Source organism: Ctenocephalides felis, unplaced genomic scaffold, assembly GCF_003426905.1.
Source record: "Ctenocephalides felis isolate EL2017-DRISC unplaced genomic scaffold, ASM342690v1 CF-g0.4_SCAFFOLD_02421, whole genome shotgun sequence".
In the NCBI taxonomy this organism is placed as follows: Eukaryota; Metazoa; Arthropoda; class Insecta; order Siphonaptera; family Pulicidae; genus Ctenocephalides; species Ctenocephalides felis.
The window spans coordinates 24,025-44,407 of NW_020538575.1; the positions used below are offsets into that span (position 1 = coordinate 24,025).

The window sequence follows — 20,383 nt, forward strand, 5'->3', positions numbered from 1 at the left end:
TGATAGTTAAAGAATTGATCTCATGACTTATCCTATTAACTGTTCGAAAAAACATAATTTGGGTTTTGTCATTATTGAGCAAAAGATTATTAGAATTGAACCAATTCGAAATTGACTTCATACATACATACATACATACATACATACATATATACACACACACACACACACATACATACATCCAAAATGTTTTTAAAGATATATAAAAATTTTCAATTTTTTTGCGATTACTATAACTTGCCCTACAGGATTAAAAATATTTGAATTCTTTAAATTTTATACTTAAGTGAAAATTTTTTTCAAAAGAAATAGAAGCTTACTTCAATTTAATAAAAGAAAAAAATGAACTAAATGAAGATTTGCTGTAAAAGATTTTTTAAACAAATTAGAAGAAAAAAATTGTGGTTTTTCTTCTAATGAAAAATCTGTTTTTTTTTTAAAACAAGAATCTTTTTTTATTTATTGATCTATAAAACAAAATTGTTTTAGAAAAGGAAATATAAAAAATTTAGTGACCAGTTTTATGTTATTAATGCTATTTTTAAATATATCCTTAATATTTTGTACTTCGGAATCATGGTCATTTTCTTGGGGTGATGGCGGAGTGAAGAACGCTGTTGATGCTGCTGCTACTGCTGAGCATATAGCTGCCGCGGCAGTGGATAGCATGGCTTGCACAGATGAAAATAAAACCTTTACAGTTGATTTGAAGGTACATGCACAGGATCTAGTTATAAGATCAATACATTCAATCGCAGAGTCCGAGTCCGTAGAGGCTTACTTTGGTACAATCATTGACGAACTAAACGTATTCTTGATGAAATTTAAAGTACAATTTCATTTAAATTTGGACGGTTACAACACAGATGATTTTATGGGAACAAATGCGGCATTTGACATTTCATGCGAAAAAACTTCGCCAGTAATTGAGAGGACTTCTTCGGCATTTTCTTTTTATTTAAAACAAAGTTTTACTGATAATATTGGTATCCATTTATTTATTTGGGCATGTCCATACATCTCATCCACCTCAGAATTAGAAACAGTTTATTCAAACCTTAGATGTGGTAGAGTCATGGGGGTATTATGGAAAGGAGCAGCAGAGACAAGAGCTCTGATCAAAGGAGTCATTCTTAATGCCCTAACAGGAAGTGCACACGCCTTTTCAGCAAGTGACGGATCGTTCGATGCCTCAGTTGGGCCTAGATTGTGTAAATATGTTAACCAATGCGTGGGAATGGATAAGAGTGAAATTGGACAACTTGTTCTTGGTACTGAATTAGTAAAATATACCGGAGCAGTTTAATTATTTAATAAAATTTAGATCTTCTAATTTTAAAATAATTTTGTATTAATTTCCTTTTTTAGAAATAATAATTTAAAAAAAATAAGCCATAATTATGAAAGTAATTTATTTGATCATCTTTTATTTTTTGAAAGTTGTTTATTGGATAAAAAAGAACATGGTAACTACGGATCTAACTCGATAACAAAGAATATTGAAATAAAAGAAAAGTCTGATAATACTAAAAAGAAATTTGATTTAGAAAAATTGGAAAGTATTTTTGAGCCTAGAGAGAAAAAAACAGTTTCAAAAAATTAAAACCTCCTTTTACAAAATAAGTATTTTAAATTAAACACTTTTTAAAAATACAACAAAAAATATTTAATTTTTAAGTTTATAATTTTTAATCCTTGAATTAAATTTGTAAAAAATTACATTAACTTTAAAAAAATAATAAATTTTATTTACTTGATTAAGAAATTTAATATGATTTTTCTTACAAATAAAATCATTTTATGAACAAAATTTAGAAAGATTATATGTTTGAGTAACCAATGCCATAAGTTAAGGTAGACTTAAGCTGTCAATAGAGTGCACAAGTATAGGTTTTAGTATGTATAAATTTACACTATCTTAATCTATACCTAATTATATAGAAACATATTTTTACATATATTTCTTACTAATACTATTTTTCTATCATATATAGATGATATATTGGTAAATCATTACTATCTTTAACCAAAAGAAAAGTTTAATTATCATAAACAATGTAAGAAATAAAATAAAAATGAATATTTTAAGGTAGAAAAAGACATATCTTTTTTAAAAAAAACTTTATTTAATACTCAAGATCATAAAAGAAAAGATCATAGTTAGAACAAAGTGTTTAATTATGAAAGCAAATTGAGTTGAGATACTTAAATGATTATTAAAGTAGTTTAGAAAGCTTTTATAAGAAAATTAAATTATAAAAGACATTATACAATAAATACTTATCTTTAATCTTTGTAAAAAAAAGATTTTTTAATTGTTTATTCTACAAAACTAAAAAATATTTTTTAAAATTTTAACTTTTCTTGATTGAATTTCGTTCAAAATAGTGAAATTATCAAAACAAGAAAAAGATAATTCAGTTAAAAATATCTAATTCGTGAAAATTATTTACTTTAATTTTTAGGTAAAAAATTAAGATTTAAAATAATACTTTCATTTTATTAAATTCATTTGTCATATACTAATGAAAAATACACTGTAATAAGTTATTTTATGTATAAAAGTATTTTTTAGTAAATAAAGATTTGTAATTAATAAAGTAGTAAAATTTGATTGACAAATATTTGAAAATTGAAAAATATTTTTTAATCACTGGTCTTTACAAAGATATAAAAAAATTTTTTAGTGCTATATGAAAAATCCTGGTGTAATAGAAAAACCTACTAATATAATCAGAGTAATTATTGGGACGTACGTTTATGAAATAGAAGAAGAGGAAACGTTATTTGAAACATCTTTATTAAAAAATGCAAACAATATAAACGTGTTTGCAAATAATCAAACTGAGAATAATGGCAAAAGTTATGATCAGATCATATCCGAAACAGAGCAATCTTTTGTTTCTATGTCAAGTTCAAAGAATAAAGAAGTAAACTTAGAATATTCTGAGATAATTAACACAGATACAGAATTGGATCAATGTGAATCTGAAGTATCTAAAAATATAACACACGCAAAACCTTATTTAAATGTCTCATTATTCAAAAAATAGAAAACAACTTATCAATCCAAAGAGCTAAAATACTAAAAAATGTGTTATACCTTTATTTTGCAACTGTGACTGATGCATTAATTTTTTATACCGAAAACAAATGTAATCATTCGATGTCATTTGAAAATAAATATGCATCTGATAGAGAGAAGAGCGAATTAAAATACTATGAAGAAATGGTAAACGTGGAAGTTAACAGAGACATTTGTCCTAAAAAAATGATAATCAAACAGAAAAAATCAAAGTTTTAGAAAATATAAACAACAATTTAACATGTCATTGGAAAGTAATTCAAATTATATGAAAAATGAAGTTTTTAACGAATTTAACGATAGAATAGTTTTCTTTGGTACTATTTTTAAAAAGATCTCAAACCAAGAACTTGAATCAATAGAAGAATCATTCAAGCAAGGTGATTTCGATTGCATCCTAAAAAATGCTAAAGAACTTTGTGTGGGTGTTCAATCAAACATTTTTATGCAATATGTTTTGAAATCCATCAACCAGGACCAATTAAAATTTTTGATAGATGAGTTAGAGTATGATATTGGACCAATATCAGCCACAAAATACGGAGCATACGTATTCAAACAATTTTAAATTTAGTAACAACCCCAAATTTACAAAAAATTAGTTGTTGATTACTTTGAGAAATATGCACCTTTACTGATTTCACACCCACTTGGCAATTATTCAATCCAATCATTAAAAAAATACGATAGAAATTTTTTTATTTCGCTGATATTAGATAACTTTGAACCAATAATACAAACCAATATTGGACTTATTCGAAAGTGTTTAAAAAATCAATAGACTTATTCGAAAATACTAAAGATAAATTAGAATACGCCGTTGATCAATGTGAAGAGCCATTAAGAACTAATTTAAGAAAAATAATTTATAAAGAAGATCAATGCGATTCAGATTAATTTACATTTACGCTGGAATTAATTAATGAATTTTAATTTTATAATTTTTAATTTTATGGATTCAGAGAAAAAAGCTAAGAAAATCATCAGTTATTTAAACATTCCTTTTGAAAAGTTTTCTGATCAGTTATCAGCGTTAGAATCTTGCTTGAACACTGAAAGCTAAGAAACTTGTTTTTTGATACCTAATGAGCCAAACCAACAACTTCCAGAGGTGTTTTTAAGGACTAAATTATTTTATTTTTAGAGTTTATTAAATTTATTTTTTAAATTTATTATTAGATTTTACTAAATTATTTTATTATTAGAGTTTATTAAAAATGATTTAATTTAAATGGATTTTGGGTTTTGAATTCTACTGTTCAATTTTTTCTTATTTAAAACATCTTGGATCTCTAGATTTTAAATGCAAATAAAACACTAAACTATAAAAAAATAATATCTTAATTTTAAAATAATCAAAATCTTGATTTTTAAAATATTGAGATTTTCTAGAATTCTTCTTAAAAATTTGATAATTTATTTGCTGCAATTATTTATTTTTAAATTACATATTATAAGGTAAATGTCAAAGATATGTGATTTATATGATTAATTATGAACATACTCGGATTTAAATTTAGAGTATTTAGAAAAGTAAAAAATTCTAATAAAATAATTTTATTGTTTAAAATTCTCATTAAAGACATTTCACATTCTCCAATTCAACCAAAGCAATTGATTCTAATCGTTTAAAATTTTATTTAACTTTCATACATGGAATTTTTAAATCTTTATTCGATCGGCAATGTAATTAGAAAAAAGATATGCAAGAAAAAATAATCTATATATTTCATAGTTTTATACTGATTGACAGATTTTTAATTTATATCTCAAATCATAAATTTTATTTTCATTTAAATTAAAACCACATTATAATCTAGTGAAATACTTTTAAGACTTGACTTACCAGATTATACTTATTAATAATCCCCAATAAAACTTCAAACAAAAATATTTTGTTTTTATTTTGAATCAAACATGATATATCAAGATTAAAAGTAAAATATGGTAAACAGAAGCGTTTAAAGCTTTAAAAATATAACTTATCTTATAATACAGTTTTTTTGTTTTTTATCATCCAGAACAATCAAAACATTTCACACGGAATGTTTTTACTTTCTTCTTTTCAGTCTTATAAAAACAAATGTACCTTAATCACAAGGATAACATACTTTTTAGGTATTTAAAAAACAAAAAGTTTTTAATTTCACACGTATAAACCAAAGACTCTTAAATATATATTATATTGTTTATCATAAATTTTAATATAAAATACTTCAACAACTTCTACCCTAATAACTTGATTTGAATAAAAAAATTATGTTATGAAATAGATAATAAATATATGAATAAATTTTCATATTTGTTGAGACTGTTTTATAATTTTTCAATTTGAAATTTGTTCTTTTAAGAAAAATAAATGAAAGAACAGCAAAGTTATTTATTTTTTTCTGAAAAGTCAGCCATCGACCATTATATGCAAATAAACAGAAGAACAGACTATTAAATATACTTGTGTTTAATTTAAAAGAGATTAAATTTAAAAAGAAAGTATTAGATGAAAAGTTTTACAACAATTATATGAAATAATAACATTTCATAAAATTTTAAATGGTAAATTTAAGATTCTAATTTTTTGAATAGCTTTACTACTGATCTATTTTTATATTTTACAATTTTCTTATAGTCACAGGAGAAGCACGCAATACTTGTATCTTATAGTGCTATAACCTTTAAAATGCATGCAAATATATGTCGTTTATTTAAATTTTAATGATATATAAAGATTTGATTTTGCTATGTAACAATGACAACGAATACAAAATAAATGATAAAATTATAAAAGAATTGAAGCTTACTTTGGGTTAATCAATAAAATTAATTTATTCTTACTGTTTTTTATTCTCTTTTTGTGATTAATTCTTTTAAATCTTCTAAATTCTCTTCTTTTTTGATAAAATTGTCTTCTTCTGGTTCAAACAGTTCGAATGATTCCCATTTGGTGATCATTTCATCAATACAGTCATCCCAATTGTCTTTTTCTTTCATAAAATTGGTATTAATAAACATTAATAAAGATTCGAAAAATTAAACTTGATATTATAGGTTTAAGTAAAATACACAAAAACAAATAATATTTAAAATAAAATCTTTAACAAATAAATACTGTATCTGTACATTATATAGGATTATAAATAGTATAAATATTATTTTTTCAACAAATATGATTATTTTACAAAACTGAAAACATATAATACCCTTCAAACTTTATTAAAATATTTAAAGATTATTAAGCTTTAATTTTAATTATATCATACCGATTGCTTATAAAATACCTCGATGCTTTGAGGCTAAAATATTTGTAAATGATATAGTGAAATATTTTAACAGATGAGCACAATAGCTTGATAAATTAAAAACTATTATATTATAGTAAATGTTTTCATTGTAAAATCTTATTATTAATATTTGAGAGAAATATAAAAAGAGCGATTTGTTTATAAATACATAAATTCTAAATAAACTAGATTTTTGAGAAGTGTTATCGACCAAACTTCGTATACATCACTCAAGTCTCTTGTATAAAAATACAATTTTTGTTAATATTTAAATTATTTTTCGGTGTTGATAAAATATCATATTATAGATATTTATTTATTTATTTTTATGCATGTTACTTTTATTAAAATTTATAATATGTTTAAAATATTTTTTTTATTAAAAATGGTTTTATATATGTAAATAAATTTAAATTTTTATATATGTCGGCGTTTCAAGATATATTCTTAAAAGGTCAGTAAAGTGTATACGTAAAAGTGAATTTTGTTTAAATGCTAAAGCTTTAGTAATCACATATTGATTACAATTATTAAATGATTTATTTACAATTCAAATAGTATTGTAGTTTTTTATTCTTTGTATTTATGATAATATATTTATAAAAAATTGTCATCATAACTCTTTAAGATTCTAATATATAGATGCTATACAGATGATATTTTATTCACTTCCATAATGCGTTTAAAAATGAACATCCTAGTTTCATGAAATACAACAATCAAAAATGAAAATAAAAAACAACCCAAAAAAAACTTTTATTCTATTATAAATTGAAAGTAAAAATTCTTGCGCTTTTATAGTAAATTGTATGATTTAATAGCTTAACTAAAAATTCAATACAAAAATAATTTTGTTTCTATAAATATTTTGCAAATAAAGTAACGTGTTTTTTATATAAAAGAGTGGTAAATTTAAATAATAATTGACTGACTTAAATATTACAAATATTATTATTAAACTTTATACATAATAAAAACATCGGTTCCCTAAAATTTAACAATATGATTTTAATTAGTTAACATAAAAAGATTTTTTACCAGGGAATAGTTTCATTTTGTTTTTATATTTCTTTGCTTTTCACAAATAAGTGCATAAATAAAATGTCATTCAATTTATAAACATTTTTTATTTGAAGTTTTTTTTCTAATTATTAAATTAAATGAGACTATCTAATGAATGTATGTTTTTTGTACATAAACTTAGAATAACACTTTTTATTTCGTTTTGCATTGTTATTATCTAAGTATACTTGTAACTATTTTTATTGAATTGAAGACGCAAAATTCTCTGCTAATAAAAGCAAATAAATAATAAAAACTTCAAATATATATAGTTTTTTTGTAAAAATTTTTAAAACTTAAGTAACATGAAAAAATATCCTCAAAACATTCTTAGTTAATTTTTTAAATCATATTTTTGTAAAAAACAAATCTTTATTTCTATTTATAGTTTTTTCTTCAAAATCAAAAACTTAATCCTAATATAATAATTAAACACAAATAAATAGAATAGTTGCTAGATAAGCCATGTATGTTTTTTCTACAAAATATTTAGATTGTTGTAAAAATATTTTTTTATGGGTTGTTTTTTAGATTTTATAGTGAAAAACTTAGTTTTAGAATTTCAAAAGATAATTTAAATTTTTTTTAATTTTAATATATTTAAATACATTTTAATTTTTAGGTGTGTATTAATTTTTTCAAAGTTTTTAAATGTATAAGAACTAAAATAATGAAAAAATAATAAACAATAACTAATATTAAGGTTATTATATTATTTTGTATTGAATAAAATTTTATCTGTATTTAAGCAATCTAATAATTATCAATCTGTAAAGTTTGTAAATTTAAATCATAATCAGCACAAAAATAATCTTTAATAACTTTTAAGATTAAATTAACCGATTTTAACATTTATGCTGTAATTAATAAAACAAATTTTACTTTTTTTTGTTAAAGTATAAAAATTTATTTGCTTGAAACTATTTACTTCAACAAATTAATAAATCTATTTGATTATTATAAATTTAAAACATAAAGATAATAAAAAGGTAGATGCTAATTTTATCTGTATTTAAGCAATCTAATTAATTATCAATCTGTAAAGTTTGTAAATTTAAATCATAATCAGCACAAAATAAATCTTTAATACTTTTAAAAGATTATTAACCGATTTTAACATTTATGCTGTAATTATTAAAACAAATTTTACTTTTTTTTGTTAAAGTATAAAATTTATTTGCTTGAAACTATTTACTTCAACAAATTAATAAATCTATTTGATTTATTTATAAATTTAAAAACATTAAAGATAAAATAAAAAGTGAGATGCTAATAATAAAAATGATGAAATTAGAATATAAAATATGCTATTTACCAACACAAACCTGCAGATTTGATTTAAAATTTATACTCGTATGCTAACTAGTCCTTAAATCTGTTAATAAGGTAATTTGGACTTCAATGATTTAATTTTAACATATTCTATATTTTTTTCTTGGAGGTTTTCTAAAATATGTTAAATTTATAAATATAAGTATTAACCTACAATTTAAATTTTAATAAACCGTTATTTTTAAAGATAGAGGTTTTTAGAATTTTGATTGTTGGTAATAAGTCACTTACTTTAGTAAAACCAACAAAATATTCTTCTATGAAAAAGGTATTTGTTTTTTGTTTATCTTTTTAACTATGAGGTTGTCATCGATATAAATTATTTTGATCTTGTTTCATCTTATATCTATCTTGTTTTTAAAATATCATTAGGTCGTATATGGATAAACCAACAAAAGAAATTTTCATGATTGTATTTTAAATAATTTAAAACCCACTAATGCTGAACTAATATTATAAACTTTACATATAAATTGTGTTTTTTATAAATAGTATTGATTCTGTTTGTATTGGTACCTTATATTTTTTCATTTTTAAATTAAAACAAAAGTCATCTAGACTTCAAACAAATGTTTCCGTAATGTTTTAAGCTAAAAATTTTGTTTCTAAAATATTAAAGTTTATCATAAACTTATTAGATTAACTCAGATATTTTTATATAACATTTATTTCCAATGAAGCAAAAGTTTGTAAAAGAATTTATAAATTTCTAAAACAATTAAGATAAATTAATTGAAATCCTATATATATATATATACTTTCGATTTTTCAACTTTTTGCTTGGTAAAAAAAATGATATGTGATTTACAAGTTTATAAATTAAACCCCTGCTTTTTTTATTTTTTAAAATATACCAGGCTGAAATTTTTATATCTTTTATTTATACTAAATTAACTAAAGAATGGTTATTATTATTTAAACATATTGGTTTTTGCGTTACGATTTGTAATTCGCTTTATTTTTTTTTTTATTTTAAAATACTGCTGTTACAATGTATTTTTAAATAAAGATAAACACTAATAATAAAAAATTTTTTGATATTTAAATATCCAGAAATATTTTATTGACTCTATTTTTACATTCTAGAATAAACATGTCTTACGTTAATAAAAAACAGTTATATATTTATAACCTAATAAAAAATTTTAATTTTAAATAAAAATTCGTAAAATTATAAAACTTTATATTTGCAGTGGCTATTTAAATACTAAAGGCTTTTTATTCTTTTGCCCCTTATTCAAGACAATATTTTATATTAATAAATGCGTTTTAATAAATTTAATTAATGACACATAAATATTGCAATGAGATATTTAAAGGCAAGAATATTATTAGCTAGATTATATTCTTCTGAATGTTTTTTTACTAGCACAATTTAAACATAAAATACTAGATATAATATTTTAAATCTTTAATAATTCTTCGCAATCTAACTTAATTATCTATATGACTTTGCTATGCAACAAAGATAACATTTTAAAAGTGAGTTACTATTTTAGTATTTTTGAAAATAAGAAATTTTTTTGAGTTTTTGGTTATTAAATACAAATTATTTGTTTTTGTTGAGTATTTTGTAATTATTTTGAAATTTTTTGACAAATATCAAAAACATATTTATCGATATCATATTTATTTTTAAAATTACACTTTAATTATCGTTTTTTATTTAAGTTTTTTAAGATACAGACATGATTTATAAACAAATGTTCAAAACTAATATTATTACACATCATTTAGGTTGAGTACCAAATTTAAAACCAATTTATTTCAAAAATATTATTTTTATACAAAAAAAATTTTAGATGAATTCAATAACAATACAATTGATATAAAAGTTATTATTTTATTTGACTACTAATAAAAAATTATTTTGGGTTAAATTATTAGAAAATTAATTTTTTATTATACTTTATAAAACCATCTTAAGATATACTTTAAAATTTAAATAATACTTAAATGCTCGAAATAACATACACGCTTCTGACTGTGAAGTGCCATGTGTCTCTTCAAATCCTTCGATTGAGTAAATTCCTTATTACATACTTCACATTTATAGGAATGCTCTCGTTTATGAATCAGCATGTGTTTTATCATATGACCTCTTACTGTGAATGTCTTTTTGCATATATTGCATTCATGGGGACGTACCCTACTGTGTATCAGCATGTGACTTTTCAGATGACCTGATTGTGTAAATTTCTTTTTGCATATATCGCATTCATGGGGACGTACCCCACTGTGTATCAGCATGTGACGTTTCAGATGACCTGTTAGTGTAAATTTCTTTTTGCATATATCGCATTCATGGGGACGTACCCCACTGTGTATCAGCATGTGACGTTTCAGATGACCTGATTGTGTAAATTTCTTTTTGCATATATCGCATTCATGGGGACGTACCCCACTGTGTATCAGAATGTGACGTTTCAGACTACCTGATTGTGTAAATTTCTTTTTGCATATATCGCATTCATGGGGACGTACCCCACTATTGCAAACGTCACATTCATAAGTTGATGTTTCAACTAACTCCTGTTTGACTTCTTCTTCAATTGTAACCTCAGAATTCATGAATCTTTCTAAACACGTATCACCATCTTCAGAACACGATTCAGATTTAACAGTAACATCATGATCATCAAATCCATCCTCCATTTCGAGTTTAATGTCTTCTGGTGAATATTCTGGTGGTTCAATTTTAATTGCCTGATCATTCATAGACATAATTGTTTCCTCCGACATGGCTAGTGCTAAAACTAAAATGTTTAAATAAGTTTACCTTACAATAAAAGCTTGACAGAAAATATGTTACAAGAAATACTGGCATTCATGTGCACTGGGCATTAATTTTGATAAATATGTTATTATAATAATGCTCACTACGTTTGTTTTATATAAAAGTAGTTATATAATTTATTTTAGGCAGTTTTTTTGAGATGATATATTTAATTATTTAGAACTTCAAAATAGTAAGTAAAACATATGAGTATTTCGCATCGAGGTCTCTTTGCTTGACAAATATTGAATGAATCTAAAAAAAATTGTAAAATCGATTTAACATTATAAAATAAATTATAATGTTGTATTATTTTATATTGTTGACAATCTCTACTCATTGTTTTATCTAACATATCGCAGAATAAATTAAAATAAAAAATAACTGTTTTGATTGTAAATTTTTGTAAGAATGATTCAACACTATAATATAATTTAAAATCAAATTATGATGTTATCCCTATATTACATTTTTTTGTATCAACATTGAGACATTTAGTTATATGCTTGTCATAGTATCATCATTGAAATAGTAAATCAAAATTATAAAAATTAAAACATACCTGATTCAGATAACTACACAAAATCACCTGATGTTCACAAATGCCTATATCAAATCATTTCTGATAACATCCCTGTAATAAGAATAGTAAGGTTATTATTGGGCAAATGGTTATTGAATTAATGTTTATTGAATTGAAAATCAGTGATTTCATGTATCAACATGAGACATTTAGTTATATGCTCGTCATAATTTCATCATTTAAAGAGTAAATGAAAATATAATAATTATAACATAGTAACATAAGATAAGAGTGAAAAATAAAATAGAATACAAAATAATGGAAAGTTTTCCATTGTAATGATATCCATATAATTGTCATAAAATAAAAACAAACTAGTTGGTTTGGTATTTAGCCTTGGGGCAAGTAACATGAACTTCCCGATATGTGAAAATAATCGACTTAATCAAAAAAAAATATGTAAATAATATACTTCATCAATCCTACTTTAAAAAAAAAACGATAATAATTTTAGCAAAGTTTGACGAATTTTTAAAATTAAACTACTTGTCGTAAGGCCGTAATATTGCAGTAAGTTCTATAAGACCATGATGTATATCGTCAAAAAAAGTTTCATGAAAATCGGCTTAAATTTTTTTTTCAACAGTTAATTACAAGAAAACGGCTCGGTAGATTTTCACCTAAAACTAATCAGCATCATTCCCAACTAATATCTTTCGAACCGTTTTTGATTTTTTAAAATCGGTTCGATAGGATGAGCTTAAATATGGACGAAAAGTTTAACACTTTTTTTCAAATTGCAAAGAAACGGCTTGGCAGATCGTCGCACCAAACTGACAAGCGATAGTCCTTAGCGAAATACATCAAATGGCTTTTAAATTTCTAAAATCGGTTTAGGCGTTTTTGAGAAAACGTCGATCAAAATTTGACAAATCCCAAAAAAACGATACCAATTTTTGCAAATTTTGACGAATTTTCAAAGTTTTTTTTTAGAAAACTTTATTGCAAAAAAACGGCCCGGCCGATCTCTAGCAAAAACCAATCAGCACGATTCCCAACCAATATCTTTCGAACGGTTTTTGAATTTTCTGTGATTTATTAAGAAACGGCTTGGTCGATCGTCGCACAAAACTGACAAACAGTAGTTCTCATCGAGATACATCGAATGGCTTTTAAATTTTTGAAATCGGTCCAGCCGTTTTTCGAGAAAACGTCGATTTACGGCAAAAAATCTTTAAAATCTCTCTTTTTCCAAATTTGGTCTCATTCGATTCAGAATGGCTTGAAACGTCGAGAGAACATAAAATTGGCAATTCGGATTTTTTGATGAACACAAACTTCTCCTTCGGGAAGTTAAAAAACATGATACAAATTTTTTTTTCCAAAATCAATTATTTTGTTAAAACAAGCAGAAAGTTATTTGAATGATTTGAATCGGACATTTAGCTCTGTATCTTCAAAATGGCTGGGCCTGCCTTTGCCAAAAACTAATAACCACTTCTACCAATCATTACTAATTGAATGTTTTTTAGATCATTCAAATCGGATGCTCCGTTCTCTCAAAAACTCGATTTCTATTTTTTGCACTCTTTGCACCATATCTCCGAAACGGCTGGACCTGCTTTTGCCAAAAACTAATCAGCACATCTCCCTATCAATAGGAATCGAATGTTTATTAAATCATTCAAATCGGTTGATCCGTGCGCCCGAAAACGTGGACAAAAATTTGTATCCATACATACACACTCACATCCATTTTTTCTGAAGTATGCTAAAATATTCAGAAACCTTCAAAAGGTCAAAAAATGCAAAAAATTTCGATTTCTATTTTTGGACGATTACAATAACTTACCCTACGGGAAGTTAATAATGATAATAAAATTAATAAATGAAACTTGTGAATAATAATATTATTAGAAAAACAATAAAGTGCAATAAAAACAATAAATAAATAACAATAAATATAACAAAAGAGCAGCATTAAAAATAATAAAACAACAAAGTAATAATAATAAAATAAATTATCAACAAAAAAAATCCAATGATCTATAAATATAGATTTAAAAAAAAGTCTATATTATCTTTAAGTCTAAGAGAAGTTACGGTAAAATTTATGATAGAAAAAGTTGTAGCTCATTTAATCACCTTTAAAATAGTGTATTAAAAGTTCTGATAAAATCAGAATTAAAAGAGTAATAATCCAATTAATGCGGTGGATGGTGACGGAGTGCAAATTATTTTCACTTCTGAACTTAAGATAAGGATTAGCCTATTTCCAAACTATCACAGTAAAAAAATTCACAGAGCAATAATTTTGTTGGTCGTAAGTTGAATAGAGCACATGTAAACAGAATTTATAATAAACTTAAGCAATAATGTATATTGATTGATTTATTGGAGAAAAAAATATAATTTACATATTAAAATTACTAAAAGCCAGTTAAAATATAGTACGAAATTATAAAAATTATAGGCAACATTATTGAAGCAATAATTATAAAAATAAAAGGTGGTAGAAGAAAGCAAAGGTGATATTGCACCTTTGCCGCGAATGCGGCAAAGAATATTAATTCTTTCTGAATTTGTTGTACTTTTTAAAAGATTTCAATTTTCAACACGTGTATCTTATGTTAAGACCATAAATCACAAAGGCAGACGATCATTTTTAGTGCGATAAATTTGGAAAATCAATGCTTTAGTCGTGAATAAACAAAAAATCATTCATTTATGCATCCACATCTACAGGTATGACTAAAAATACTATATAACCCTTAAATGCAATAGAATAAATTGAGCTATTGGAAATAAATTTGTTCTATAAATCGCAGTGTATAATTTTTAATATACAATTTAATTGAACATTTTTTAATATTTGTTAAATGAATAATTAAAGTGTTATCTGTGGGAATTGAGAACAATCATTTTATTTGAAACAGTTCTACATTAAACATCACTCATATATTGGTGTAAATAGTATTTCAAAAAACAGTAATTATTATTTTTAACTAAGCAGTAAATATTAGTATAAAATATTGAAAAATTTTAGACGTGGGTACAGAACAACGTCTGTCGGGTCAGCTAGTATATATATAAATATTTATAAATGTGTGTACGTATGTGTGTGTGTGTGTGTGTGTGTGATACCGTACGCGTATATATGTTTAATAACGTGCTGTTGAGTGTTGAAATGAATATATATTTGTATATATATATACATATATATGTATATGTATATGTATATTGTTACGAATTCCTTTTATTTGTTACGAATTCCTTTTATTTCTTTCTAATCCTTATTTTATTGTCAGTCAGTTAAACTCACTGTTACCTTTTATCGCGTACTGCTGAAAGATTATTTAAATTTACAACTACAAGTAATGAGAGGCGTTTGTTCGTAACTTAATTAACAAACCTATATTTAAACATAACAATCCTTTAATCTAAAACATTTCTTATTCTAACATGCAACTTATTCTAGACTTATCTTTAACCACGGCGCAACCAGTGTCCATCACATGTCCATACATCGGGCCCGATTAACATAAATCACTTAACCATCACCTTTAGGTATTTTCACTAAGTCTACTTTCTGTTTGGGGACAGTCTCCGAACGCTGTCCCCCCATGATGTCCTCTAATCTCACATTCAATACATTTTATTAACACTTTCGTGCGCTGGACCGCACGTTTGTCGACACTGAGGCCACGCCGGCAACTCTCAACCCCGACAACGACTACCTCAAGACTACCACCATTTCTAGACTACTACTAGACTGTTAAAACAGACAACTCTCAGCCCTCGACACACTCCTCATCAGGGACATGGTGTTTTTATGCATATAGGGAGAGGGGTAGTTGTGTGTTATTTTACATCCGTGTGTGGGTCCTCACCCACACATTCGTAACAATATATATATATACATTACATATAAATAAATAAATATATATATATATATATATATATATATATATATATACATTACATATAAATAAATAAATAAATAAATAAATATATATATATATATATATACATATACAGGTTCTTTCAGATGGTAAAATATTATAATAAAGTTGTTCTTGGTCGTCCATCCAATAATTGACTCGTTAAAATTTCTCCAAGCTTATAACATGTCTCTTCATTTATTTCATTTTAATTTAATAATGTTTTTAATTTAATAGTTATTAAAAGTCGGGCCTTATAACTTGCTATAGTAACTGGTTTCATTATATTATGCCATTATACTTAAATTTTTTTAAATTTTTTTTTTAAATTATTTGTATGCACGTTTGATAAGAAAACATTTTACTTCAATAAAATGGATTCAATTATTGGATGGACGCCCAAGAACAACTTTTATATATATATATATATATATATATATATATATATATACTAGCTGACCCGGCAAACGCTGTTTTGCCATCAAAAATATTTTTCCGCATTGCAAAAGTTCTTATAATATACATGGTATATTAACAATAATGTTATATTTTTATTACACGAATTTCTTTACATTTTGATAATTAATTCGAACGCATCATAGTGCTTTGTTTATTTTAATTTTATTTATGTCAAATAGTGAAATATTTTTAATCAATGAATAAATTAGATTTTAGTCTGAATCAGCGCAGTACTATTCTCTAAATATATAATTTTTATATAAATATCAGATTTTTTACTTTTGCATTTAATTTAAAAATATTGAATGTCAATTTCATATATCCAATATGCACTAAATTTTTAAATGCCAAAATATTTCCTTTTTGGTTCGAAATTTAATATAATATGATATAATTTATATCTATAATTTGATAACATAACTTGGAATAATTAATTTATTTGTATCTTATTGAAGTCGTTAAAAATTCATTTAATTTGTTTATGATTAATGTTAAATTCAATATGTGACATTTTTATTTTGATCTATAATGTTTTAATCACTTATCATATAAATTTTCGACTGCAAATTGATATTCATACTATCCCTGAAACTAACATGGATAAAGTTCTGAGAAATCCGAGTCCAAATCTATAAAATGTTTGATTTTTGGCACTTTTATTAATTTTTTATCAATTTTCGTACTGTAAAATAATGGATGATTATTTATCAAAATTGTAATATTTAGACTATAATTTTAGATGTATACTTTTTATTTTGGCATTGAATTATTTTCATTGAAATCAAGTGAAACATGAATATATTTATTCGATATTTATATAAAACATATAATTAAAATATGCATTAAAATCATATTGTCTATAAATAATATGTCATTTTATAAATAGTATTTATTACTTTGGTGCTTGATATGGGTATTAATTTGTAATAAAATATATTCTTTCTGACAAATAGTTAAAAACTTGTTATAATTTTCAAAATTATTTGACATTTCGTACTTCAAAAATTAATTCACTCGCATCATAGCGTTTTGTTTATTATACTTTTGTCATGTCAAATACGTCAATATTTATTTATTATAAATTAATAATTATTTTAAGTGATCAATGAATATATTATATGCTTGTTAAATTCATAAAAAAGTGCAAATTCAACACGGGAATATTGTGGAAATAAATATTTTTTTACATAAAGATCTGATTTTTGACATTTGCATTTCATTTCAAATTAATTATAACTGTCAAAATATTTTCTTTTGGATCGAAATTTAATATAATATGATATAATATTTAGTTTGTCTAGTTTATTTTTGTCAGATTGCAATTATACCTTCAGATTGTACTATAATTCCATTTAAGAGGTTACAATTTTCTGTATGATTTACGTTTGCGATGGCAATCAAAATTTATATCAAATCATATAATAATAATATTTATTTTAATTACACAAATTTCTTTACACTTCGATAATTAATTCCAACGCATGATGCAGGTGTTTTGCTTATTTTAATTTTGTTTATGTCATTTTTTTTTTAAATTAATGAATAAATCAGGTTTCAGTCTAAATTAACAAATCAGTATCGTTATCTGAATATACAATTTTTTATCTAAATATTTGATTTTTTACATTTTTATTTAATTGAAAAATAGTGAATGTCAATTTAATATATTCAATATGCAGTATATTTGTAAATGTCAAAATATTTCCTTTTTGGTCGAAAATTAATATATGATATTTATTTTACAATATTGTGTTGTATCTATAATTTGTTCGGCAATATAACTTCGAATAATTAATTTATTTGTTTCTTATTGAAGTCGTTAAACATTTTTTTGTAAAATGTCAAATTTTTGTTTATGATTAATTTTAAATTCAATATGTCGCTTTTTTATTGTGATCTCTGATCTAAAAGGTTTTGATGAAGTTTTGGAATTCGAAATAATTTGGTAAGCTAATCAAATAAATATAAATTGTAAATCTATTTATATAATTATTTTCATAAATATTGACAAATGACATTTGACGATTTTCATTTATTCAAATTTATAAACATTGACTTTTAATTAGATTTAAAACTATAAATTGTGATTTTGAATATAGCATTTCATCTAATTTGGATATAAATGTTGGATATTTCTATATATGTACATGTTGTGAATTATATTTTCTGAACTGTCAATTTTTGTTTTTCAAAAATCATAAATCTTTTTTTCTCAAATTTTCCATAAATTTTGACATTTGTCATTTTATTGTTTTTTTTTTTTTTGGCCATTTTCTGTCAAAATTTTTTGAAAATATTTAGTTTACAATATTGTTTTGTATCTATAATTTGTTAGGCAATATTTTCTGTAACATAACTTGTAATAATTAATTTATTTGCGTCTTATTGAAGTAACTCGTTAAACATTCTTTTTTTATGTCAAAATTTTGGTTATGATTATTTTTAAATTCAAGTGCCGCTTTTTCATTGTGATCTCTAATCTATAAGGTTTTAATGAAGTTTTGGTTTCCGAAATAATTTGGTAAGCTAATCAATTAAATCTAAATCATAAATCTATTTATATAATTATTTTCATAAATATTGACAGATGACATTTAATTTTTTTTTCATGTCAACATTTATTTAAATTTTTAAGCATTGATTTTTAATTAGATTTAAAACTATAATCAGTGATTTTGTATGTAGCATTTCATCAAATTTGGATATAAATGTTGGATATTTCTATATATGTACATGTTTTTGAATTTTATTTTTTGAAATGTCAAATTTTTTTTTTCAAAAATTATATATCCAAATTTCCTTTAATTTTGACATTTGTCATTTTAGTGTTTTGTTTTTTTTGGTCATTTTCTGTCAAAATTTTTTGAAATTTATAAAAATTAATATTTATATTTTAAATTTACTTTTCAAAATTTTCCTATAACCTAAGTTGGATATATATGCACACGATAAGCTATCAAAATTTAAAATCGGTCCAGTAGTTTGGGCGTCCATCGCGAACCAACATCGTGACACGAGATTTATATATATATAGATATAGATGTATATATATATATATATATATATATATATATATATATAAATATAATGACTGGACTACCTGAACTGATTGTATATAAAATCCCTGGTTCAAACAACAAACCCAACAATACACAGCTCTCAATCAAACATATAAACAATCATATAACTATTAAACACTAATAAATAATATAAAAACTTTTTATATACTATTTAATATTACTATTAATTAGCGACTCCCAGGTGCTCCAATTTAAAATTAAAATTCCCGTATCGACCGTTACCAGACTCTGTCTCGTTTCAAACTAAAAGTTCGGAAAGTGATCTAGCCAGCTACGTCAAGCCAACAGACACTATCGGCCACGCCCACGCCAATCGAGAGTGGGCGGGGTCAATATATAAAACTTAATTTTTTAGTGAAAATGATTAAAATATAATAATTTATTCAATAAAATCTCATTTATTTTGCATTTTCTATGTTTGACATAAAATCCTTAACCTATAAATAAGTTACAATTACATTTGCCATTATGCATTAGTACCAACCGACGTAATCGGGAGCATAGTATTCGGCATTGTGAGTGAATGGTTTCTAGGTTATGTTGAAACATTTCAATTTGCCATTGAAATAGTGAATATGTTCATTAATTATTACATTGAAAAGTATGAAAAAGTGATTAGGAAGCCTTTAAAACAATTCCAAAACGATTAGCATAGTGGATGTTGTGTTTTTACGCCAAATTAGTCATTAGAATCCTTATTAGAATATAGTGTCTGCACCAGTCTGCTCGTTTTCCAGTGCTTCACACTTTTTATAGTTATTTTTTGTGACTAACTAAGTTAGTGATGAATATAAATAAATAAATGTGAATATAAAGTAATGATCTTTTGTTTTTTATTAATTAACTT

At 23.9% G+C, this 20,383-nt stretch overlaps 2 protein-coding genes across 2 annotated transcripts; one reads left to right on the top strand and one right to left on the bottom strand.

The window, feature by feature from the left end:
• The first annotated feature begins 532 nt into the window (after positions 1-532).
• Positions 533-1,306, top strand: LOC113380856 (spore wall protein 7-like). Its single transcript, XM_026619921.1, has one exon. It carries the CDS (start codon positions 533-535, stop codon positions 1,304-1,306), a length of 774 nt encoding a protein of 257 aa, XP_026475706.1.
• Positions 1,307-7,835: 6,529 nt separating this feature from the next.
• Positions 7,836-11,499, bottom strand: LOC113380857 (zinc finger protein 710-like). The gene is made up of 2 exons (XM_026619922.1): positions 10,990-11,499; positions 7,836-7,841 (listed from the first exon to the last, which is right to left on the bottom strand). Exons 1-2 carry the CDS (start codon positions 11,497-11,499, stop codon positions 7,836-7,838), a joined length of 516 nt encoding a protein of 171 aa, XP_026475707.1.
• Positions 11,500-20,383: the final 8,884 nt, after the last annotated feature.